Below are 22,109 nucleotides of genomic sequence, written 5' to 3'. Positions count from 1 at the left end.
TAAATTAGGATCTGCTTAGAAGATGATATTTTAAAATGCTATCCAAATAACATGAGATTATTGATCTGTAACTCACTTCCCTTTTATACTTTTACCACATAAAAATATTTTACACACATTAAAATAGCTCACAGTGTGGGCTGTACTTCTGACAGCTGGATCCCAGGGACAGACCGTGAGAGCTGAAGAGGGAAAAGCTCTGAATTTTAGGGAATAGTTTTCAAAAGACGTATTTCTCCTTGGCCTCCCAGATAGTGGAGACATAAAGCTCCCAAGATTAGCAGGAAAGCAATGAGGTGGGAAGTCTCTGTCATGTGTTTGGCCAAGGGCACAATATTCTTATATTGTATCTCCTATGGAAGAAATTATGAAATTCTGTCACTAACAATGCCTCCAACTAAAGATAGAAGGAAAAAAGACAAACCTAAATATCAGCCGGCTAAAAGATAAAATGTATCACTTTTGGTCACCAATAAGTTCATATGATACCAGGTACAAAATGAGGGAAAATGTTTTACTAGGGCCTAAATGGAAACTGGAAGCACTTACATTTACTCAACATAAGGTTCTAGGGGAGCTGCATGCTGTGGTTTCGCATTCAATCTGTGACTTCCGGAGACTTCTAATTCCTATGTTAGGCTGGTCATAGGCCAGGTGTACTGTTTTGGCTAATAGTTTTGACTACAAATTGCTGCTTAATTTATCTGAAGACCACTGGCCTATCAATTTCAATTGCCTGATGGCATTAAGATATCCTCTGCAATGACACAGGTGGGTGCCAAAAATGGAGACTTACCAGGTGATCAAGTCTCTTTCTGATAAACGTTATTTGTTTTGTAACCCCATTCCCACTCTTTCAGTCTTTAAGAAACTCTTACATTGTAGGCTTTCATGTCACTGGAAAATGCCCACAAAAACGAGCAACCTGACTTGGGGTTCCAGTGTTATAACTATAAAGGAATGGCGCTCTTGTGCAACAAAACAAAATAACAAGTGCTGGTGAGATGTGAAGAAATTAGGACACTTGTGTACTGTTGGTGGGGTTGTAAAATGGTGCAACTGCTATGAAAACAGTATGGAGTTTCCTCATAAAATTAAAAATAGAACTACCACATGATCCAGCACTACCCCTTCCGGGTATAAAACCAAAAGATTTGAAAATAGGGATTCAAAGAGATATCTGTATACCCATGTTCACAACAGCACTATTCATAGTAGCCAAGAGGTAGAAGCGACCCAAATGTCCATTGAGGGATGAAATGGATAAACAAAATGTGGTATATGTATACAATGGAATATTATTCAGCCCTAAAAAGGAAGGAAATCCTGTCACATGCTACAACATGGATGAACCTTGAGGACATTATGCTAAGTCAAATAAGCCAGTCACAAAAGGACAACTACTGCATGATTCCACTTATATGAGGTAGCTAAAGTGGTCAAATTCATAGAAACACTAAGTAGAGTGGTAGTTGCCAGGACTGAGGGGAGAGGGGAAAGGGGAGTTGTTGTTTAATGGGTATAGAGCTTCAGATGTGCAAGACAAAAAAGTTCTAGAGATCTGTTTCACAACAATGTGAATACTGTTATCACTACAGAACTGTATACTTAAAAGTGGTTAAGATAGTAAATTTTATGTTATACGTTTTGTATCACACAAAAAAACAGAACAGGTGTCATTACTTTTAGCTTCACTTGAGATACCACAGTGAAAACAATATGGTCTTTGCGCTATTTTCCTACTGGTTTTAGATTATCAGGCTAAAAGTCTATAGGCCTTTACAAGATACTTTCAGATGTTCCATTCATCAAATGCCTCCTGTACCCAGTGCTGTATAGAATACATATGTCATGTGTTATCTGGCATTGCCCCATTACTATTTATGTTCAGAAAGACTATAAAGTAAGTTCACAACTATAAAAATAAATTATCCCACTAAGGACAACTTAGAAATGTTCCAATACAGTGTTTTCCTAAGTAGCCGCCTGATTTCATCTGAAATAAGTTCTAAAAGGGGGGCAAGCAACTCTGCTACATAAGTTTGTCTTTAGCTTCAAAGATTTTAAGCCTCATGTAAGTAAGAGACAAAATTACAGAAAGTAACTAGCCCAATGGATACCCACTATAACACTTATCACCTTATATTTAATTTCTATGTTTACATTTCTTTCTCCCCAAGTTAAAGTTGTGTCCAAAGCAGTAGTTTTGACACTCTTTTAATTTACAACTACACCATAAGAGAACCACAAAATTCTGTGTATACAAGTATTTTATGGAGAGCTTCGTATGTTTAATTTGATTCCTAGAGGAGTCTGTGACCCAAAGAAACACTGAGAAGCATGATTCTAGACACATTTAGGTGAAATAAGTCTGGATGTAAATTATACTGTAGGTTCAAAAAAATTTAGAAGGCACGGGTGACCTACCTCTGAAGGTATTTCTGAAAAAGACACTGTTCCACTGTCACGGACCTGCTGAAGGCCTTACCCTGGTTAACCCTGACCTAGTAGGTAGGAGAAAGTCTTATTTTGTCTTTATATCCCCAGGGCCTAGCATATCAAGCCTGACATGAAGTAGGCTCTCAAAAGATGTTTGCTGAATGAAGCTGAATGGTGCCCTGACTGGGGCTGAACAAATCTGTTTAAATAGGGAGGCAGCCCATGGTAAAATGACATACTAGGCTGTCTCCAGGATACATACAAGTTACGTACATTCTGCCCTGAGGAAGGTATTTGTGCAAAGCATACAAGTTTTCTTACCTAGAGCTGGATAAATAGAAATAGGCTGAATTTCCACAGGATTTACTTATTATTCTCTCCTTTATTTCAAAATGCTGACTTTAGAGAGGAGTAAATTACAGATTACAGTAAAGCCCTAGCAACCACTGTAGAAGAAATAATTTTCTTTTTTATTTCAGGGAATAACATCAGCAGTCTTCCAAATTGAGCACTTGATGTCCTGAAGATAGCAGCTGAGAAAGTACCCAAAAGTTAATCACTTTCATTTACTTTTTACGAAACGTTTTGAAACCCCATTCTCACCTCCTGTTCTATAGCCTTCAGAGGTTCAGGACTACTGCTGACCTAAGAAGAGGGAAAGATTATAAAAGAGAAAAAAAAAAAATCATGTATTTACTAGGCGTTAGCATATTTCTAAGTATCTTTGGCTTGTGCTACCTCTCAGAATAACAAGATCCATCTCTTTTATCTACTTTGTTAAAATGAGGGTTTGGGGGTTTTGTTTTGTTTTGACTTAAAATAACCTCCTTTAAGCCTCTTTTTTAAGCCATCTCATGACTCAAAAGCCACCTCTTGGGTCTTGTCTTACCTTATACTTTGTCAATAAGCAGCTTATCACTTAACCCTTTTTTCTATTCACACAGCTGTGTGAAATCTTCCTGAAATTTATCCTAATCATCTTGAGTAATTAACAGAATAAATATTCCAGTTTAGCCTCTACTTGGAAACATTAACCACACTCTTCTTCCCCCCCCCCCCATTTCTGAAACTGTTAAGAGAACACTTCCCCCCCCCCCCCCCCATTTCTGAAACTGTTAAGAGAACACTAACAATCGAAGGGTAAACAAGATTCAAGTCCTTTTTCACAAAAACATCTGTTTACTCATATTCTTCATTTCTATCTGTACATTTGCCCTCTTTGAGACAAAAGTGTTTTTCTTAAACACAAAGCAACTTCAAGTTTTAAATATTCTTAGTCTGGAAATCCATCAAAGTCTTTTGAAAAGTCTAAAATACAGCTCTCCTAGCTCTCTGTTAATTCCCACAAAAAAACCCACAGATGAGCAAAGCATGGTTCACTTTTTTCTTTTTTTTTTTAATTGAAATATAATTGACTTACAATACTATACTAGTTCCAGGTGTACTGCATAGTGGTTTGATGTTTTTAGACATTACAAAATGATCACCACGATAAGTCTAAGTACCATCTGTCATCATACACAGTTAATTCAATATTATTGACTATTATTGACTATATTCCCTATGCTGTACATTACATTCCTTTGACTTCTTTATTTCATGAATGTAAGTTTGTACCTCTTAATCTCCCTCACCTATTTCACTCATCACCTCATGCCCCCTCCCCTCTGGCAACTACCAATTTGTTCTCTGTACCTATGAGTCTGTTTCTGTTTTGTTATGTCTGTTCATTTTGTTATGCCTGTTCGTTTTGTTTTTTGAGGGTCCACATATAAGTGAAATCACATGATATTTGTCTTTCTCTGTCTGACTTTTCTCACTTAGCATAATACCCTCTAGGTCCATCCATGTTGTCACAAATGGCAAGATTTCATTCTGTTATACAGTTGGATGATATTCCATTTAATCTATAGCATGATTTACTTTATACAAACCAGAATGCCTCTCCCTTAATATCTGTTTACATGATCTTTGATTCTGGATTCTCATCTTCAACTTTTCTCAACTATCATTTCATCAAAAGCTAGGTAAATAACTCTCTAAATAAAAATGAAAAGATTGTGAACATAACACTTTAAAATGAAAACCAAAAAGCAAGCTGCAGGAAATACTTAGAGCATAAACCCATTTATCGTTTTGGGGTTTTTTTTAAGTTTTTTTTTTTTTTTTTTGATGTGGACCATTTTTAAAGTCTTTATTGAATTTGTTACAATATTGCTTCTGGGTTTTTTTGGTTTGGTTTTTTTGGCCACAAGGCATGTGGGACCTTAGCTCTCCGAACAAGGATCAAACTGGCACCCGCTGCATTAGAAGGCTAAGTCTTAACCACCTGGACTAAGTCCCTAAAACCATTTATCTTATGAAGACATATATGAGTATGTATTATCTGTGTACATATATAAAGAAAAGGGTATGAATGATATACCAACTATTCACAATGACTGAGGCAAAGGAATGGAATTTAGAGTTGGACAACTATACATTTTTACTCTAGATTTTCGATATTATTTGATTGTGAAACATTATTAATATGACTTTAAAAAAATTATTAAGCCTACTTCCTAAAATATTTGGACTCTGAGCAACTTTACAACATTTCTAGCATCTGGCATTGTGTGTGACCTGGTAGGCATCAAAATTTTTTAATGCAAAAAGCAAGGTAATTTTTCTTCAACAGGAAATACTTAGAGCTATTTTTCTTATTCTAAGAGTTTGTTTAAACATTAACTATCAATAGTAATAAACACTCATGTGCCAATTACTTCAAAAAAAAGTCACATTAGAAACATAAGCTTTAAATACCATCTTTTTAAATAGTGTTGTTTATTTGGAGTTTACCATTTTTCATTCTCAACATACACTAGCATCTTGGTCAATAAACAACACAATAAATATGCCAAAAAGAGGAAAAAAATCTCATTGATTAACACCCACTAAGAAAGAACTAATTCCACTGCCTCTTCTCTAAGCAAGAGTTTAAAAGGGGAGAAAGTATGTATCTTATAATTTTGTCAGTTACACCTCAATAAAAATGAATGGGCAAGTACCAAAATATTAAGAAGAGTAAATCTTAACTCCCTTTTCCCTTCAAACTGCAACTGTCAGCTGTGGATGATTCCTGAAGTTATCTAATGAGGATACATGTGAGTGGGAAAGTTTGTAAATAAAAATTGAAGTTATAGAAGAAATTCCTTACCCTCTGTCCCAAGCAAAACCAACCTGAAATATCACAACATATAATCCATTTTTCTTAAAATTCTATTTTTATTTTACCCTACTGTGAACACTAATATAAACATCCAAAAGGAGATAATGTATACTATAAACTAATGGGAAAACCCAACATAAGCATCAACAGAAGAAAGGGCCTAGAAGCAATCACATTCCAACCAGTAAGCACATTTAGTGCCTAGATCTTGGTTCCTAAATACCATTCTACAATAAACAGAACCAAGGCTTCTTGGAGAAGCACTTGATTGCACAGCAGGGGCAGGGAAAATGCAAGAGCCTGGAGCATCTGATGGTGTCAGGAAGGAAGGACTCAAAAGAGTATGGGCATGTCGAAAGGGTGTAGGATGACTCCTGAAAGAGCTCCTGATGTCCAAGGCTGAAACACTCTGAGCAACAAAATAAACAGTAATGGGACTTCCCTGGTGGTGCAGTGGTTAAGAATCCGCCTGTCAATGCAGGGGACACAGGTTCGATCCCTGGTCTGGGAAGGTCCCACATGCCGGAGAGAAACTAAGCCTGTGCGCCACAACTACTGAGCCTGCACTCTGGAGCCCACGAGCCACAAATACTGAGCCCGTGCACCACAACTACTGAAGCTTGCACACCTAGAGCCAGTGCTGCACAGCAAGAGAAGCCACCGCAATGCGAAGCCTCACACCGCAAGGACGAGTAGGCCCCGCTCGCCACAACTAGAGAAAGCCCACGTGCAGCAATGAAGACCCAAAGCAGCCTAAATAAATAGTAATAGCATTGGATAACCTACAGAACAAAATAATACCTTTGAGTTCAAATATGAAGGAAAGAAGGGAGGGAGTGAGCAGCTCTCCCTCCCCAAAGAATTACAGTTAATGAATGTAGGATGAAGAAAATAGAAAATAAGCATTACAACACCACAGTAATAATTATTGTAGGTAAGATTCACTGATGCACATTAAAATCAGTAAATGAAAGTTTGAGGAGAAGCAGGATATTGGCTCAGTCTCAAAATATATCCACCAAGATATTAATTAAATTATAAACAGAAAAACAGTAACTTTACAGTGAAGAAATCCAACACACACCCGCTGAACCAAGCAATCGAGGTTAACATCACCACTACGGCATTCTACAGTATTCTTGCCAAAAATATACAGCCTCAATCTAATCATAAGAAATCATCAGAGAAGCCCAAATTGAGAGATATTTTACAAAATAACTAACCAGTACTCTTTAAGCCTGGAGGTCATGAAAGACAAGGAAAGGCTGAGAAACCGTCAAATGTTAGAAGAGACTGAGGAAACATAACTCAGTGCAATGTGGGATCCTGGATTGCATCCTGGAACTGAAAAAGAACAGTAGTGGGAAAATTGGCAAAATCTGAATACAAGTCTGTAGTTCAGCTAATAGTATTGCACCAATGTTAATTTCTTAGTTTTGATAATCTTACCATGGTTAGTTAACATACCAATGTTGGGTGGGTGATGTACTATTTTTGAAACTTTTCTATAAGTCTAAAATGTTTTCAAAATGAAAAGTTAAAAACAAAACAAACCAAGAGCTTTAACTGTTTTGAAATTTAAAATCACACATGTGTTTTACAACAGGATCTTTAATCACAAAAGACACAGGAATAAGGTTTAACTACTATAGAGATTCAAGCTTGGTAAAACTAAAGAAATAGGAACAATTTAACACAAATGGAGGAGGATGGAAAATTCTTCTAAACAATAATGCTGGCTCTGTTCAGAAATTTTCCATTCTGCATGCTAAGCACGTCCCCTGACGAATGCAGCACACATTGACCACTGGCTTTATATACCAAACCCTGCTAACAAGACCTTCTCACAGCAGTTCCACTGAAGTATTTCAAGTCATGTGGTTTCAAAAGTACTCTTTAAAACTTTCACAAGTAGGTATCAATCCAATTGCTTTTTAGCTAAAAGTGTTTTTCTCAGGTCTAAAAGTCACATTCTACTAATAACCAACAACCCAGGAGACTCTAAAGGAAAAAATAATACATTTTTGGAGTATATATACATATGTGTATACTCACACACGTCTTTAGGCATGCGCAGGTGCATATACATGCATAGGTGTATATATACATATATATGTGTACATGTGAAACTAGATGGAATCTATGAAATCATTGCCAAAGTGATACTACCCAAGGTCTAGAAAACAGCATGAAAATTTTATGTGTAGGATATTTTAAATGATATTTAAAACACTTTGTTCTCTTTCTATATTTGGGCACAAGGGAGAGATATCTGAACTCTAAACTTGTAAAGCAATGAAGAACTTATACAACATAGCTGGTGAGAATACAAACAGCTACCATCCCTTTGGCAGGCAATTTGGTGATATCTAGCAAAATCTTAAATACATGCTTTAATCCAGCAAACCCACTTATGGGAATTATAAATACAAGTACAAAATTATGTACAAGGTTATTCAATGCAGCATTGCTTGTAATAGCAAAAGATGAGGAAAAACTGAGATGTCCTGTCAATAAAGTAGATTTTAATGGCAGATGGGATATGTGATCCCTTTCCTCTGGCCCTTCCTCAATAATTCTGATGTATCAATTTTTTTCTATCGGACTCCTCTTCTAAGCACCCAACCCAGTCTCGCGCCTTCTAAGAGTATTTTTCCCTTCACCCTGCCAACTGAAAACATCTTTTCACTGTCCTCCCACCACAACCACCTTTCTTGAGTAATATACACTTTCTATTTCCTCCTTCGTGAATATAATTCATTTGGATGAACAACCTTACCTTAACATTTTTGCCCATTTCCACCCTAGCATTTTTATAATACATTTTCAACAGAAAATGTCATTTAACATAAGAAGTTCCTTTTTACCAATTTTGCTAGTAGCCCCCCATTAAGAAATTTCTGTTAATGATACAATATAAAACTCCTCTGCTTTCTGCCTTAAACTGATCTCTAAACTCGATTTGAGGACCATTAAAAGGTGTCAGGTGAAGCTTCATGTAAGCTGTGCCATTTAGATTGGCCTTGAAAGAATACTTCTACTGGTAGTAACCTAAGCAGGATACAAATATGTATGTGGGAAAACTATATAGAAAAGCAATAGGATGCACAGGTGTGGAGTTCAGGAAAGGGGTCAAGGTCAGAAATTCAAACTTGTGAACACTGATGGGTGGATGGTATTTACAGACATGAAACTTGAGCTACCCACATTAAGTAGAGGAGGGGACTGAAATTTAAGCCCTAGAGAACTACAACATTTAGAGGTGCAAAAGCAGCAATGGAAAAGGACCTGTGAAGAAAACCAGAGAGAGAGGGAGGGGGGAGATGGCAGACAGAGGGAAAGGGGGAGGGGGAGGGGGGAGGGGAGAGAAAGAAAGAGAAAGAGAAAGAGAAGAAAGAGAAAGAGAGAAGTATCCTGGGAGCCAAGTGAAGAAAGCATTTCAAGAAGCAGAAAGTGGGCATTCCCTGGTGGCGCAGTGGTTAAGAATCCACCTGCCAATGCAGGGTCACAGGTTCGAGCCCTGGTCCAGGAGGATCCCACATGCCACGGAGCAACTAAGCCTGTGCGCCACAACTACTGAGCCTGCACTCTAGAGCCCACGAGCCACAACTACTGAGCCCGTGTGTCACAACTACTGAAGCCCATGTGCCTAGAGCCCGTGCTCTACAACGAGAAGCCACCGCAATGAGAAGCCTGTGCACCGCAACGAAGAGTAGCCCCTGCTCACCACAACTAGAGAAAGCCTGCACGCAGCAACAAAGACCCAACGCAGCCAAAAATAAAATAAATTTTTTTACAAAAGAATGATAAAAAACAATTAAAAAATAAAATCAGAAGAAAACTAAGTTGGAAAGACAAATTTTATTTAAAAAAAAAGCAGAAAGTATTCAAATGTGTCAAATGCTGCCACAAGGCAAGATGGGAATGAGAATTTTCCATCACACTATTTATTTATTTATTATTTATGGCTGTGTTGGGTCTTGGTTGCTGTGTGCAGGCTTTCTATAGTTGCGGCGAGCAGGGGCTACTCTTCGTGTGGTATGCAGGCTTCTCATTGTGGTGGCTTCTCTTGTTGTGGATCACGGCCTCTAGGCATGCAGGCTTCAGTAGTTGTGGCACGAGGTCTCAGTAGCTGTGGCTCACAGGCTTAGTTGCTCTGCAGCATGTGGGATCTTCCTGGACCAGGGATCGAACCCGTGTCCCCTGCAATGGCAGGGAAATTCTTAACCACTGTGCCACCAGGGAAGTCCCCATCATACTATTTAGAGAGATGGATATTTTGGGTAACTGTGAAAAAAGGCACATTGGTGCAGTAGGTAGCACTGAAGTCTCAGAGGAATGGGATGAAGAGGAAAAAAAACATTCTTCAAACACACCAAAGTCTGTCCCCACCTCGGGGTCTTTACAGATGCTAGTTGATCGTCCTGAAACACACAGTCCTCTGGACCTTTCCATGCACCCGTACCTCCTTCATTTCAGGGCACAAGTCACCACCTCCAAGAGGCCTTCCTTCACCACTCTAAAATAAGCACTCCTCCTTACTAATCACTCTCTAGCCCCTTACTTAGCTTTTTAAAAATAGTACACAACACTACTTGAAATTCCGTGATTTCATTTATTTGTTTGTTGATTTCCCCCACAAAAATACAATAAGTAAAGGAATAATATGTACAAATACTTCTTTCTATGAACAACTTGTATATTTTTCTAGGTGCATGAGTCCTGGCAGATTTTCCAGTACAGCTGTCCCTTGGTATCTACAGGGGATTGTTCCAGGACTCCCTGTGCATACCGAAATCTAGATGCTCAAGTCCCTTATATAAAATAGTATAGTATACCTGCAGATTTCAGGTATACTATATAGGACTGGATTAAATAACAATCTTCTCTTTAAGGTATCTTTTTGGATAGTAGTTAAAATACAGTTACCATATGGTATACATTTTTGATGTCCCAGAAGTATCCCTGCTACTTAATTTTGTTTTGGGAAAGGGACATGGCAAGTGGGCGATTGAGAGCTGGGTGTTTTGGAAGACCTATTAAACCAACAGGCAGGCTAAAAAAGTCAGTGTGGCCATAGGGGTAAGAATGAGAAAACTTCCTAGTGGCATCACTGTGGACTGATACTGAGCAGCTGCATAATTACCTTCTAATAAAGTGAGCAAAAAAGAAAGGAGAATGAGAAAAAGGTGAGGTTAGGCCTACTGTTAAAAATACTTTTCAGGGAGAGCAAAGCTATGAAATATTTATTGACTGTTTACTGTTTTGAGCACATTTCAGAGGTCAATGGAATGATTCTAAATGCCTCTACCTACTAGAGCTGAAAAACAGACCATTTATATTATCTTCAAAAGAGTCTTTCTAACATCTAAAACAAATAATTCATTTGACAGACATGTTCTGAGTGACGATTATGTGCTAGACACCTTTTCTAAGTGCTAGGGATAAAGCACTAAACAAACAGCATGGATTTGGAGAGAAACAAAGTAAATAAGTAAATGACTTCGTAATTTAGAAGTATCATAAGAGCTATCTATATAAGTACTTAAACCATGATAAGTAATTTGGAGAAAAAGAGACCAGAAAAAGGAGATAAAGACGTAAGTAACTCACCTGTATACATTGTAGGTGGCCTGTTTGTTTTCTGACAGAGTAGATTTTCTAATGTAACAAGGTTCCTTTATAATCAGTGTTCCCTTTATAAATATTGCACTTTATAAGATACACACTATAACTTCAATTATTTTCAATTATTAGTATATCTCCACTCTTAGAATATATTATTATTTATATTTATAACTTATTTGGTGACAAGATCTTGGTCAAGAACATAATCTATAATGAACTAACACCAGGCCTTTTTAGCTAAACACAATGCACTTTTGGATATTGCTTTATGAAGGTTTTGAGGAAAGTATCATGGGGTTTTTTTTGTTTTTTTTTTTAAGTGAAGCCCTACTAAATTGTGAAGCTTCCTAACAGTGAACCAAGGATTTCAGGTGGCAATAATTTTCAATTCTAAAAAACATAATTAGGTTCACTGGTCACCCCATCCTAAATTCATATAATGTAAATCAAATAGAAATAGCCTAAATCAAATAGAAATGTTGGTCATTAGTATGACAACCAAGATGTAACAAAGCTTGACTTTGTTTTCCTATATAACTTGAAAAAGCATAACAAAAAACTAAAATTCTTGGGAAGAGCTCATTTCCAATTTAAAAAAAGCATCTGTTTTACGAACTAAAAATGTGTACATACTATTTCATTTTATTATGTTCTGGATGTCTAGCACTTCAATTTGGATAAGAAAGCTTATAAAACATAAATTGAAGGTTTTCACAGAATAAAGCTTACCTTCAGGCTGGTATGAGAACGTGGTTGACTTAACTCCTGAAATTTCCATTGCTCTGATCCAGGGGTCTCGCCACCTTTCTGAGTGTCAGGTGTAAGCAATCCATCTCCAGCAGGTAATGGGAAAATCCCTAATGATATAGGGCGTTCTTTTCTATTTGGAGAGGGGAGAAAAATTAAGCATTAATTCGTTTTCAACTGTTATTCATCATGACTGTAAGTAATAAGGCTGGGCTGTCACTGCTTCAGAATTATCACTCTTAAATTATTCTGTCTGCCTATCTGAACAAGCAGACTTACCAAAGAGAAAGGACAGTCTCAGAAGCTAAATTAGCCCCAGGGAATCAACTAAGAAAGGTAGTAAAATATAGTTTAGGAAATCTTATTAGGTTACTGATGAGTCCCCTTACCCCAACTCCTGCTTCTAGACTTCCCAATTCCTCGTGTTAATCCCTAGATATTTACCATGCCTCTTCAGGGTATCTCTTCTCTGCCTAGAGGAAAATCAATATATGGTCTAAATCAGGGCTACTGATTAAATGGTAAAAAGAACATGTGGACCAAAAAAATGTTGCCTGCCATTTCAGTAAACAAACAACGTTGCCTGCCATTCAGCCATCAGCCACTGCAGCCAGCCCTGATGGAGGGCCCTGAAGGGAATTCAGGATGGAGAAAAACAGTATACTGACCCTAGATAGTTAAGAGGCATATCAAAGGAATAATTTCAATGAGCCCAGACTCCTGCATGTTCCCATACATAGAAAAGCATTAAAATCATTAACTTGAGATGTCTGTCTTTTGTGATTAGCAGAAATCTTTTGATGTTCCACTATATGTTGTTTTTTATCTATTTATTTATTTTTCTCAGCAAAAACTCCTATATATCCTGGTTCCTCCCTTTGCTGGTTTGGGATGGTTCCTCAGAGCTATCTGAGAGGCTGCCCTGCTGGGCTATAGTCCTTAGTAATGTCTCTGAATAAAACATTAATTCTCAACTTTTCCACCACATTATGTATGAGAAAACAATTGTCAGTTTCTCCAAACAAGGAGGCCAAAAAATTCTATGAAAGACTGTAGAGTTTCCAGTGCTTTGTGGGAAATTCCAGTGAACAAGAGTTTCAATTTTAATAATAGAATTTTAACAAGAAACACATCCTTTGTTAATGCAAAGGACTTTTAGAGGGTAGAAATAAGCCTGGGTCATCCTGGGTCATTAACTCAAATGGAAATTAGCAAGCAATGAGACACCAAAGGTTTGGAGCTTCTAGGAACCATAGTGCAGCTGGTAAAAAAATGTAAGTTAGAACAGAAACACTGAGGTTATAAATAAATGTTGGAAAATATTCAGTTTTTCTAAATAAGTATGCTGTAAGCTTATTTTCATACCAAGAAACTTAAGCCACTTTTGAAATGTGCCCTCACTGAACGCAAAGGGTACACTGCTTTCATTCCTAGTGACAATCAGAAAGGATTAGTACAACTGTCAAACACCTCCTTGAAGATCAGGTGAAGCAAAAGGGTTGAGAGACTGCATTTTATTAAAGTTGTAGGCACAAGGAAATAGAACAGGACTTTTCTCTATCAAGAGTTAATTATTTATAACTTCTTCACACTCGGGGTACTTTTCCTATTTGATTTGGGAGGAAAATTCAAACGCATGTAGGCAGCATAATAAAAGGCTAGATTTTAAAACCAAATCTAAGTTTGTCTCCACGACCTGCCAGAACAACCAAATAACAAAGTAGTCAGCTATTCTTTATACCAGTTACTCCCAAATGCTGGTTCAGCAAGAAAGTTGTCATTAAGTCCACAGCGAAGAGGCATTATTTATTATATCCTTACTGGATAATACAGAACACGTTATACACATACATGCTTCCACATATCATAGAACCTGTTCTTTCTTTCTTTTTTTTTTTGTGTGTGTGTGTGTGTGTGTGTGTGTTTTTTGTGGTACGCGGGCCTCTCACTGTCGTGGCCTCTCCCGTTGCAGAGCACAGGCTCCGGACGCGCAGGCTCAGCGGCCATGGCTCACGGGCCCAGCCGCTCCGCGGCACGTGGGATCCTCCCAGACCGGGGCACGAACTCGTGTCGCCTGCATCGGCAGGCGGACTCTCAACCACTGCGCCACCAGGGAAGCCCGAACCTGTTCTTTCTTGAGAATGATTCACCCCTTTGCCACATCTTTTCTGCTTGATTTTAAAATGCCCTTTATTTCACCAAAGGATGGTGACAACGATGGGAAGGAAATTTTGGGTGGGGAACGTATTTTGGGAACTGAAAATCTAAGGGTCTAAGAGCTACTAGATTACTTATTGTTTTTTAACATATCTTAATGACTTTAGCAAAAAGTGACCAGGAATTTAATCAGATGGAAGTTAATGGAAGGCTCTCTAACCCCAAGTGCAAAGAAAGACAATACAAACTTCATTCGAATTCATCACACTAGCAACAGAAATCAAAATACAGGCCAGTCATGAGAATTATCTTCCTTTATGAATTACAACACAATCATTTTCACACATGTTAAATACTGGAAAAGCTGGGGGACGGAGTCGGCTGTGGGTCCAAGTTTGACTTTCCTACTCCTGTTAAATACTACATCTACAACCCAAACTATAAGCAGAGCTCAAACCTCTGTACTGCTTATATTTATCTTTCAGAAACTGCTTGACAAGGAGGGAATTTTTCTTCAGAGACCGATAGCTGTCAAGAGGGTTAATGATGCTCTAGTTTACACTGTTCCAACTCTGGAAAAATTGTATTACTACACACATCTTTCCTCTCCTTTTTTTTACTGATAAACTACGTAAGACTTGGCGGGGAGGGAGAAGGACATGTAATTATGCACATTAAGTAGAGTCCTATTTTCAAAAGGAAACCCTGAAAAGTGAACATTAGTCCTGTACTATATTGGTATGCATGTTTGATACCCTATATATTAAACGCTTCAGTAAAACTCACAAAAGAAACCAAAGAATGAAATACATGTGGGAAAATATCAAGTGGCAGATTTAAACCCCAGGCGTTTCAACAATGCGTTACTATCTAGAAACAAAGCTATCATCAGCTATCAGAATCCTTGTTACATATTTTTAAAAACTGCCATATATCCATTTTTAAATTGGTTATTTAAATGTTATCTTAGGTGCATAAATAACTTTGCAAATATGTTTTGAAACAGCTTTATTATTCCCATTTAAAACAAATAATAATTAATAAAATCTACTGTACATATTATAAAGAGCAGTAAAAAGATTACATTTGTTCAACACCCACCATGTGGCAAGCACTCAGATGGATGATTTATTTACATTATCTCATTTAATCCTCATAAGGAAATAGGAATTATTTTCCCTGATTTCAGATAAGGAAAAGTGACACTTAGAGACTTTAGGCACTAGTAATCAGCAGAAATGGGATTCAAAGTCAGGCCTGTTTTGACTTCAAGACCCATGTACTTTCCTTGGAGCTACCTACTTCTTGACAATTTAATCTTAATATTAAAGACTGAATATGGAAGACTTTCTTCAATCAGATCAACAGCAACTTTTATGTCAAGGAACTTTTTGAATTTAATCATAAGTTATTTTATGAATAAAACAGCTAGAGCTAAAATAGTTTTGCTAAAAATGTAGTAGATATAAGTGACTATGAAAATTATTTACTTGTTTAATTTACAATACATCTTGCGAGTGACTGAATACAAAATAATCATCTCACGTGTTTTTTAAAACGACCCAATGGGGTAAGAACCTCAGAGGAGGAAACTCTGGCACAGAGAGTAAGCACCTTGCCAAAGGCCCCACAGCTAGCATGTGGAGAGCGTTTGTAGCCAGGCGTTTGTAGCCAGGCAGTCTGACTCCAAACCTCTCACCCACTGCACAGCACTGCATGGCACAGTACAGCACTGCATGGCACAGCACTGCACTGCATGGCACAGCACAGCACTGGCATCTTAAATGGAACGGAAACCTAAGCCAGCCCTTTAAGACTAATCTTATTTTAATAGTCTAAATATTCTTGAGTCAAGGTATTTTTCAATTTCCTAAAAGCCTATATATACATACATACAAATCCTTTATGTATTAAAATATACACAAGTAGTAAGATTTGCTCCTGATTTTTATAAAATCAGGGGGAAAAAAAAATGACCAAGTACCTAGTTTTAAGACCACAGTTGAAATTTAATTTTTGGACCTTAAACTAATGTTGAACATGAATGGACCTATGAATAAAAAAAGAACACATTGAGGGAATTTACTATTTTAATTCACCTTACTTTAAGTCCACAATTAGGAGTTGAGTTTTAAGTAAACACTTATAAAAAGCTATACACTATGAACCCTCATTTAAAACGATGCACAAAGCAAAAATCTCAACAAATCAATTTTAGTTTGATGAGTTAGAAAACAAAAGAAACCAAAACATTAAATCTCTAAACTATAGAAGATGGTTCTTAGAGCGTGCAAGTAGAGTGAAGAGCAGAAAAGCTACAGAGATTAATGACTACCCCGCACAAGCGGGCATGGATATTTGTCATCCAAGTCTACAAAGAAAAGGCAACATCTGACAAAACAATAGTGAATAGGCTCTGTACAGCTTTCATAACTTTGATGTGTAAATAATTGGGGGAAAAAAATGAATTCCTTGCCCTAAAAGGTTTAAATCCTTTTGCTTTAAAATATATTTTGTTTTAGAAAGAAAATATTTAAGTTGTCAGTTCCCATGAGCTGCTATCAAAAATTGCAAAAACTGTAAAAAGGATGCCTGAACCTCCATCAGTCAAAGGATAGTTGGAACAAAATAAACACCTATGGCCTGTGCCTAATCAACTTCAAGTCCCACCATAAAAGATTATTTGCTCCTAAATACTCAGATACTAAACGAAGAGACTGTGCAAATTTAGACCCAATGCTCGACTCCTGCTCTCCCTTTACTCTTTGAACACTTAAAACAAGACCACACTGATCTTGTACTCGTGTATAAGTACAATCTGAAAATCTTTTTCTTAAGTCGGTGCTTTCCAAACACCAAGCTGTATCCCTAAGTGACAGCCCATAAATTACTATAAATAAGAAATGAAATCTCAGCTTCAATCCATTTTCCATTGTTTCAGTCTGCAACAGAAATGGTTACAAGGAAGATCCGTGAAGCTAAAAATTCAAGAAAAACCAACTAAACAGGGACTTCTAAGAGAGACTAAAGTACCTGAGTATCCTTGGTAGGTTCTGCGTCAGAGCTGGCACTCCGGTAGAAATAGAAAAGTGCACAAGCAGCAAAACAGAGAGAGACACTAAGATAGCAGAATTAATGACCACCGCCCCGCCAACAAAGCCAAACACAAACAGCAGCATGCATCCAGGACTCATGGCGCTGTGCTGGCATGGTGAAACACCGGAACCAGGAGGCCTACACGGGGGCCAAAGGGGTATCTTTGTAGTGAGGATCTGTCATTCAGCTGCTGCCACAAAAACAATGCCATCAGCAGCAGCTTTCCACTCCATCCTGCAGCAGCTCCGAAGCGATGACGTCATCCCGCTCTCCCCACCTCATAACCATAGAGCTGCTGCTCCTAGCATTTATGCAGCAATCCAGAGCCACGGCAAGCCTATTAACTGTTTTCCTCTCCACTAAGAGTCCTGGCTTAGCTCATTGGCTACAGTGCTTGGAGATCTACATAATTTATTCACACTCCTACAAAGTCTTAGCTACTAACCCTTTCAAACATGCCTCTCTGTAACAAAAAGGACTTTTAAACCAATTATACAGGAGAAATGAAAATTTTTCAGCATTCTCACAAATTAGACAATTTTAAACCTAGTGTAATCTTCATTAAATATCAGAAATCAATCAAAATACCTCGATATGTTGCCATATAGCATGGCTCACAATTTACCTCTTCATTAGTGAAAGCTGTTCTGTTTTTCCATGCTACTCTCTCCTGTAGCATTCCAACTACAGTAGAGAGCTTTTTGAATCAGCTTAACTATTGTTCCAGGATTAAAGAACAGAGAGAAACAGAAACAAACAGATTATTTTATTTCGCTTTTTCCCAAGGCAAAAATGTATTAAAAAGCTTACCTAATTCTACTATGAGCTGTGGACTCTAGTTGATCACCCCCTGAGAGCTGATGAAGTTTTGTTCTTTCTAAGTGTTCCATATAATTATGGATCATCTATTTTGAAGAAAGAAAAGAATACACAAAATTTTAAGACTAATACCTGGAATAAAAACATACTGTTTTAGCAAGGGAAACCTTTTAATATAAATTTCTTATTTATCAGACTACAGCTCCATGTAAAAGAATATTAAGGATGAAATTTTCTTTTAACGGCAAAGGAATATGCAAATGCTTACATTTAAGGATGCTAGTGTCCGCAAAAGTAGCCAACATCTTGCTTAGCAGAGCAAAAAAATTTTTTCGAACCCTGGCCACACTTTCGAACCCTGGCCACGCTTTCACTGCTGTGGCCAGGGTTTGATTCCTGGTCAGCGAACTGAGATCCCGCAGTGGCCCAGTGTGGCCAGATAAATAAATAAATTTTTTTTTTTAAAGTATGCTTTTGTTGTGAAAATTTTACTTGGCATGCATGCATATACAAAAATTAAGAAGTATGTAAATCAATTTGAAACTGTTATTTACTTCAAATAAACAAAAAGATGAACTCTGATGCATGGATTAAGATGGGTAATTCTATCAAATCAAATATAAAAGAATCAATCAGGCTGTTCCCCAATTAAAACTAGCCCAAATAAGAAATGTATCGGACAAGGAAAAATTAATACAGAATCACATGGATATGGTATATGAAAGCATTTTTAAGACTTTTAAATTTAAAGATTTTTTTCTTTACCACCATTTAAAGAACAGTTTTGCAGAAACACAGTTTTCGTCTTTGTGTCAGTGAGTCAGAAATAATGAGCTGTTTCCTTCTTGTATCAGGGAAAACTTTAAGGGAAAAAATTTAAATGAGACTCTAGTATAACAAAGTGATGGTTGGGCCAAATAGATACCAATTTACATTTTCAAAAGATTTTAGAAAATCTAAGTCAAATTCTTTTATAATGGAGAGTGATTATATGAATTTGATTCGTTCAAATGGAAGAATCTAAGTTTCTTTAAGCATTCAAATGAATAGAAATCTCCCCTAGACTGCTTTTATAATAATCTATTGATATTTATTCAATATAGACAAATAAAAAGATTAAATAAATGCAAAGATACGGAATCAGTTCTACCCCAAATAGTGCATTCTATAGACTGATTCTTGTCTTAAATGAATACGTTAAAAAATTTTTAACTTAGATGTTGAATTCCAAACCTTCTTCAAATGACTGACCCAAGTAACTATTTCTGACATTCCAAAATGGTCTACATATGAAATTGGTTTCAACGCAATTAAACTAACACTTAATAGGACAGAACAACAACAACAAAATGGAGCACCAACTACAAATCAGCCAGTGCCTGTACAATGCTTCAATTAATCCTCACAACAACAATATGATTTTCTAGATAAACTCCAGTTTAAGGAGGTTAAAATAACTTGCCCAACTTGACCAGCTAGTTAATGATTAACTGTGCTCTGTCAGCTAGTTGGCTTTGTGGCCAGAACTCAGGTCCATCTGACTCAGTCATCAGAGTAGTTAAGCATTATAGGACTCATGGTGTATCTGCCCTTTCAGTCAATTCTGGAGGCAGGCAATGAGTTCATTGTCCTTTCTTCCTCACTCCCACAAGAAAACCCCACATCCTAAAGCATTTCCTGATGTCTGAAATAAAATATGCACTATATTCTATATATGCACAAAAAAGTAGAAATAATAAATTGTACATAAAAATTTAAGTTTTAATTACAGGGCTTCACAGAGTAGCTCTGTTTTTGTTTTTTTTTTTTAATAAAAAACTGAGTAGGGGGCAATGCTGCCAGGTAGAAAAGAGAGGTAGAGTAAAATAGGATATGCTTTAGATAACCTACTATTGGGCCCACCAGCCCCATCCCTCCTTATCTCAGAATGGCAACTCTCAATTTTCTCCGGAATGCACATTAATTCACACATATATCCAGGAGTCAATTCAGCAACAAGTAGCTGGAGTCATGAAGAAGGGTCCCTAACACACTGTTTAGAACATCCCAACTCCCCTCCCACTTAGAGAAATCTTCACAGCAGAGGTTGACTGTCAACTGTGGCTAAAACTGAAATGCAAGGCAATAGTTATTAGAAAAGCAAGGCAAAAATAGAGGTTTTGAAGACAAGTGGCATAAATCCTTTTAATTCTGTTGGCCTTGAATCCTTCCATATGCAGCTCAAAATCCTATAAGTATATCCACAAAGCCACTATTCTTAAAGTGGTTGAGATGGCATAAAACAAAGAGGCAAAGAAAATGTTCTAGTGCATTTAACGTCCATGTGTTTCATAACCTAAAAGCATTATTGAAAATTCAGGCAAGGGAATCAGACAGACCCAGGTTCAAATCCAGTCACATACTAGCATGGAATTTGGGACAAATCACTCCACCTTCTCTTTCTAAGCTTCAATCTGTAAAATGGGGGTGGATGATAAGAATTTACTCAGAGGATGAGATGAAAATGCATTTAAACAGTCCCTGATGTAAGACCGGGCTTCAAGTTTTTAGTGATTAATATAACAGTATGTATATTTCCTCCAATGCCCTCTTCAAGATATGTCTTCTTTCAAGCAAATTCAGTAATGTGTATAAAATTTTGAAGTTAGAGAACAGTTATTCACATTACAAAAAGAGCCAGAGATTTCCCTTAAGCAGCAAACAATGCTTTTGATAAAAGTGCTTTTAAACAACTTTTTTGTAGCCTATAACAAAGGTTACCTTAGTTAGAAGTAACAGTGGAAAGATTAAGGTTAAATCCTTCAGACTTCCTTTCCCTGAAGGTTTTCAGAATTTACCTTTAAAGGACACCTAGTTCTTTAGCATTGGATAGCTATTTATAATTGCTAATTGAATTGTATTTCTAGTACAGCTGTATAAACACAGAAAAATGTGGGCTAGAATAGAAAAGACCCACATTTTAAAGCAGCCATATCTGTGTTATATAAACCTTCCTCGAGGCAGAACGAAATACAGAGAGCCTATCAGGGCAGAGGATAGAAGCTGCTTAGGACTAAGGGTGGGGACCCTATGAAAATGCTACATGTAAGATCTGCCTTGGTTACTAGAGAGACCCAAATCTCTGCCTTGGTATTTAGGATTTTCCTGAGATCTTTTCTTCTTCCTGGGCTGTCCTTCTCTGAAGGATCAGAAATAGAAAAATTATTATATCTTTTCATTTGAAATTAAGATGTCAGGTTGCTTTTTCTGCTGGAACACATCTTCACTTTTGCTAAATACGTATATGAGAGAAAATATGAAATTTCACTTTACAATGATTTTTTTTCTAGACTGCATATTTTATACATATTTCAATTTAACAATCCTCAACTACTACAAAGGTTAAAACTTCAGTGAAAAAACAAAATGACTATTCATTATTCACCACTATCAACTATTTATGGCACATAAACCTATTCCCCCAAACATGCTTATAATTATCAGCATTGATAAGCACTACCAGTACAGGGCATTGTTCAGGCACTGAATTGAATGGTGTGAAAAGAACCAACAATAGACCTCCAACAATCAATTGTTCTTTAACAGTTTTAATATCTACCAAGTACCTGTCTTATTAAAATGTGGTTATTTTTTACATACTGAAAAGGCTGCTGTGTAAGCTGTTCCTGTTTTTCAAGAGCTCTATGGTTCCAGCCCTCTGTGGCCAATCTTTTTCCTCCACCACTAAATATCAATTCTGGGACACTTCATGCTTAGTGTGTGGTTATGTAAGTTAAAACAGTAATAATCAAACCTCACATGTCAGGAAGAAATTCCAACACCTCCCCAAGAAAGTGTTAAGCACACTAGTCTCCAAAGCAAATGAAACTGAGTGCAGTGGGGTTTTACATTCCTTAAAAGCAACAATATAGGTCCCTACCAAGGGCAGGATAAGAGATCACCCGAACTAGTGAAAGGAAAATGGAAGCTGAAGACTGGAACCATCTGTATCATGGGAAAGACTGGACTAGAAAGG

At 37.2% G+C, this 22,109-nt stretch overlaps 1 protein-coding gene across 1 annotated transcript in view; it reads right to left on the bottom strand.

The window, feature by feature from the left end:
- Nucleotides 1-22,109, bottom strand: part of SPAG9 (sperm associated antigen 9) — a 143,918-nt gene that overhangs the window by 48,211 nt on the left and 73,598 nt on the right. The window contains exons 4-6 of the mRNA XM_007465223.1: nucleotides 18,086-18,180; nucleotides 12,005-12,155; nucleotides 3,043-3,084 (exon numbers count right to left, since the gene is read on the bottom strand). Coding sequence (XP_007465285.1) covers nucleotides 3,043-3,084; nucleotides 12,005-12,155; nucleotides 18,086-18,180 — 288 coding nt within the window. The remainder of the gene's footprint in view (nucleotides 1-3,042; nucleotides 3,085-12,004; nucleotides 12,156-18,085; nucleotides 18,181-22,109) is intronic.

Source organism: Lipotes vexillifer, unplaced genomic scaffold, assembly GCF_000442215.2.
Source record: "Lipotes vexillifer unplaced genomic scaffold, Lipotes_vexillifer_v1.1 scaffold591, whole genome shotgun sequence".
Classification (NCBI taxonomy): domain Eukaryota; kingdom Metazoa; phylum Chordata; class Mammalia; order Artiodactyla; family Lipotidae; genus Lipotes; species Lipotes vexillifer.
The sequence above is the reverse complement of the archived record's forward strand: the minus strand, read 5'-3'. Positions and strand labels throughout refer to the sequence as shown.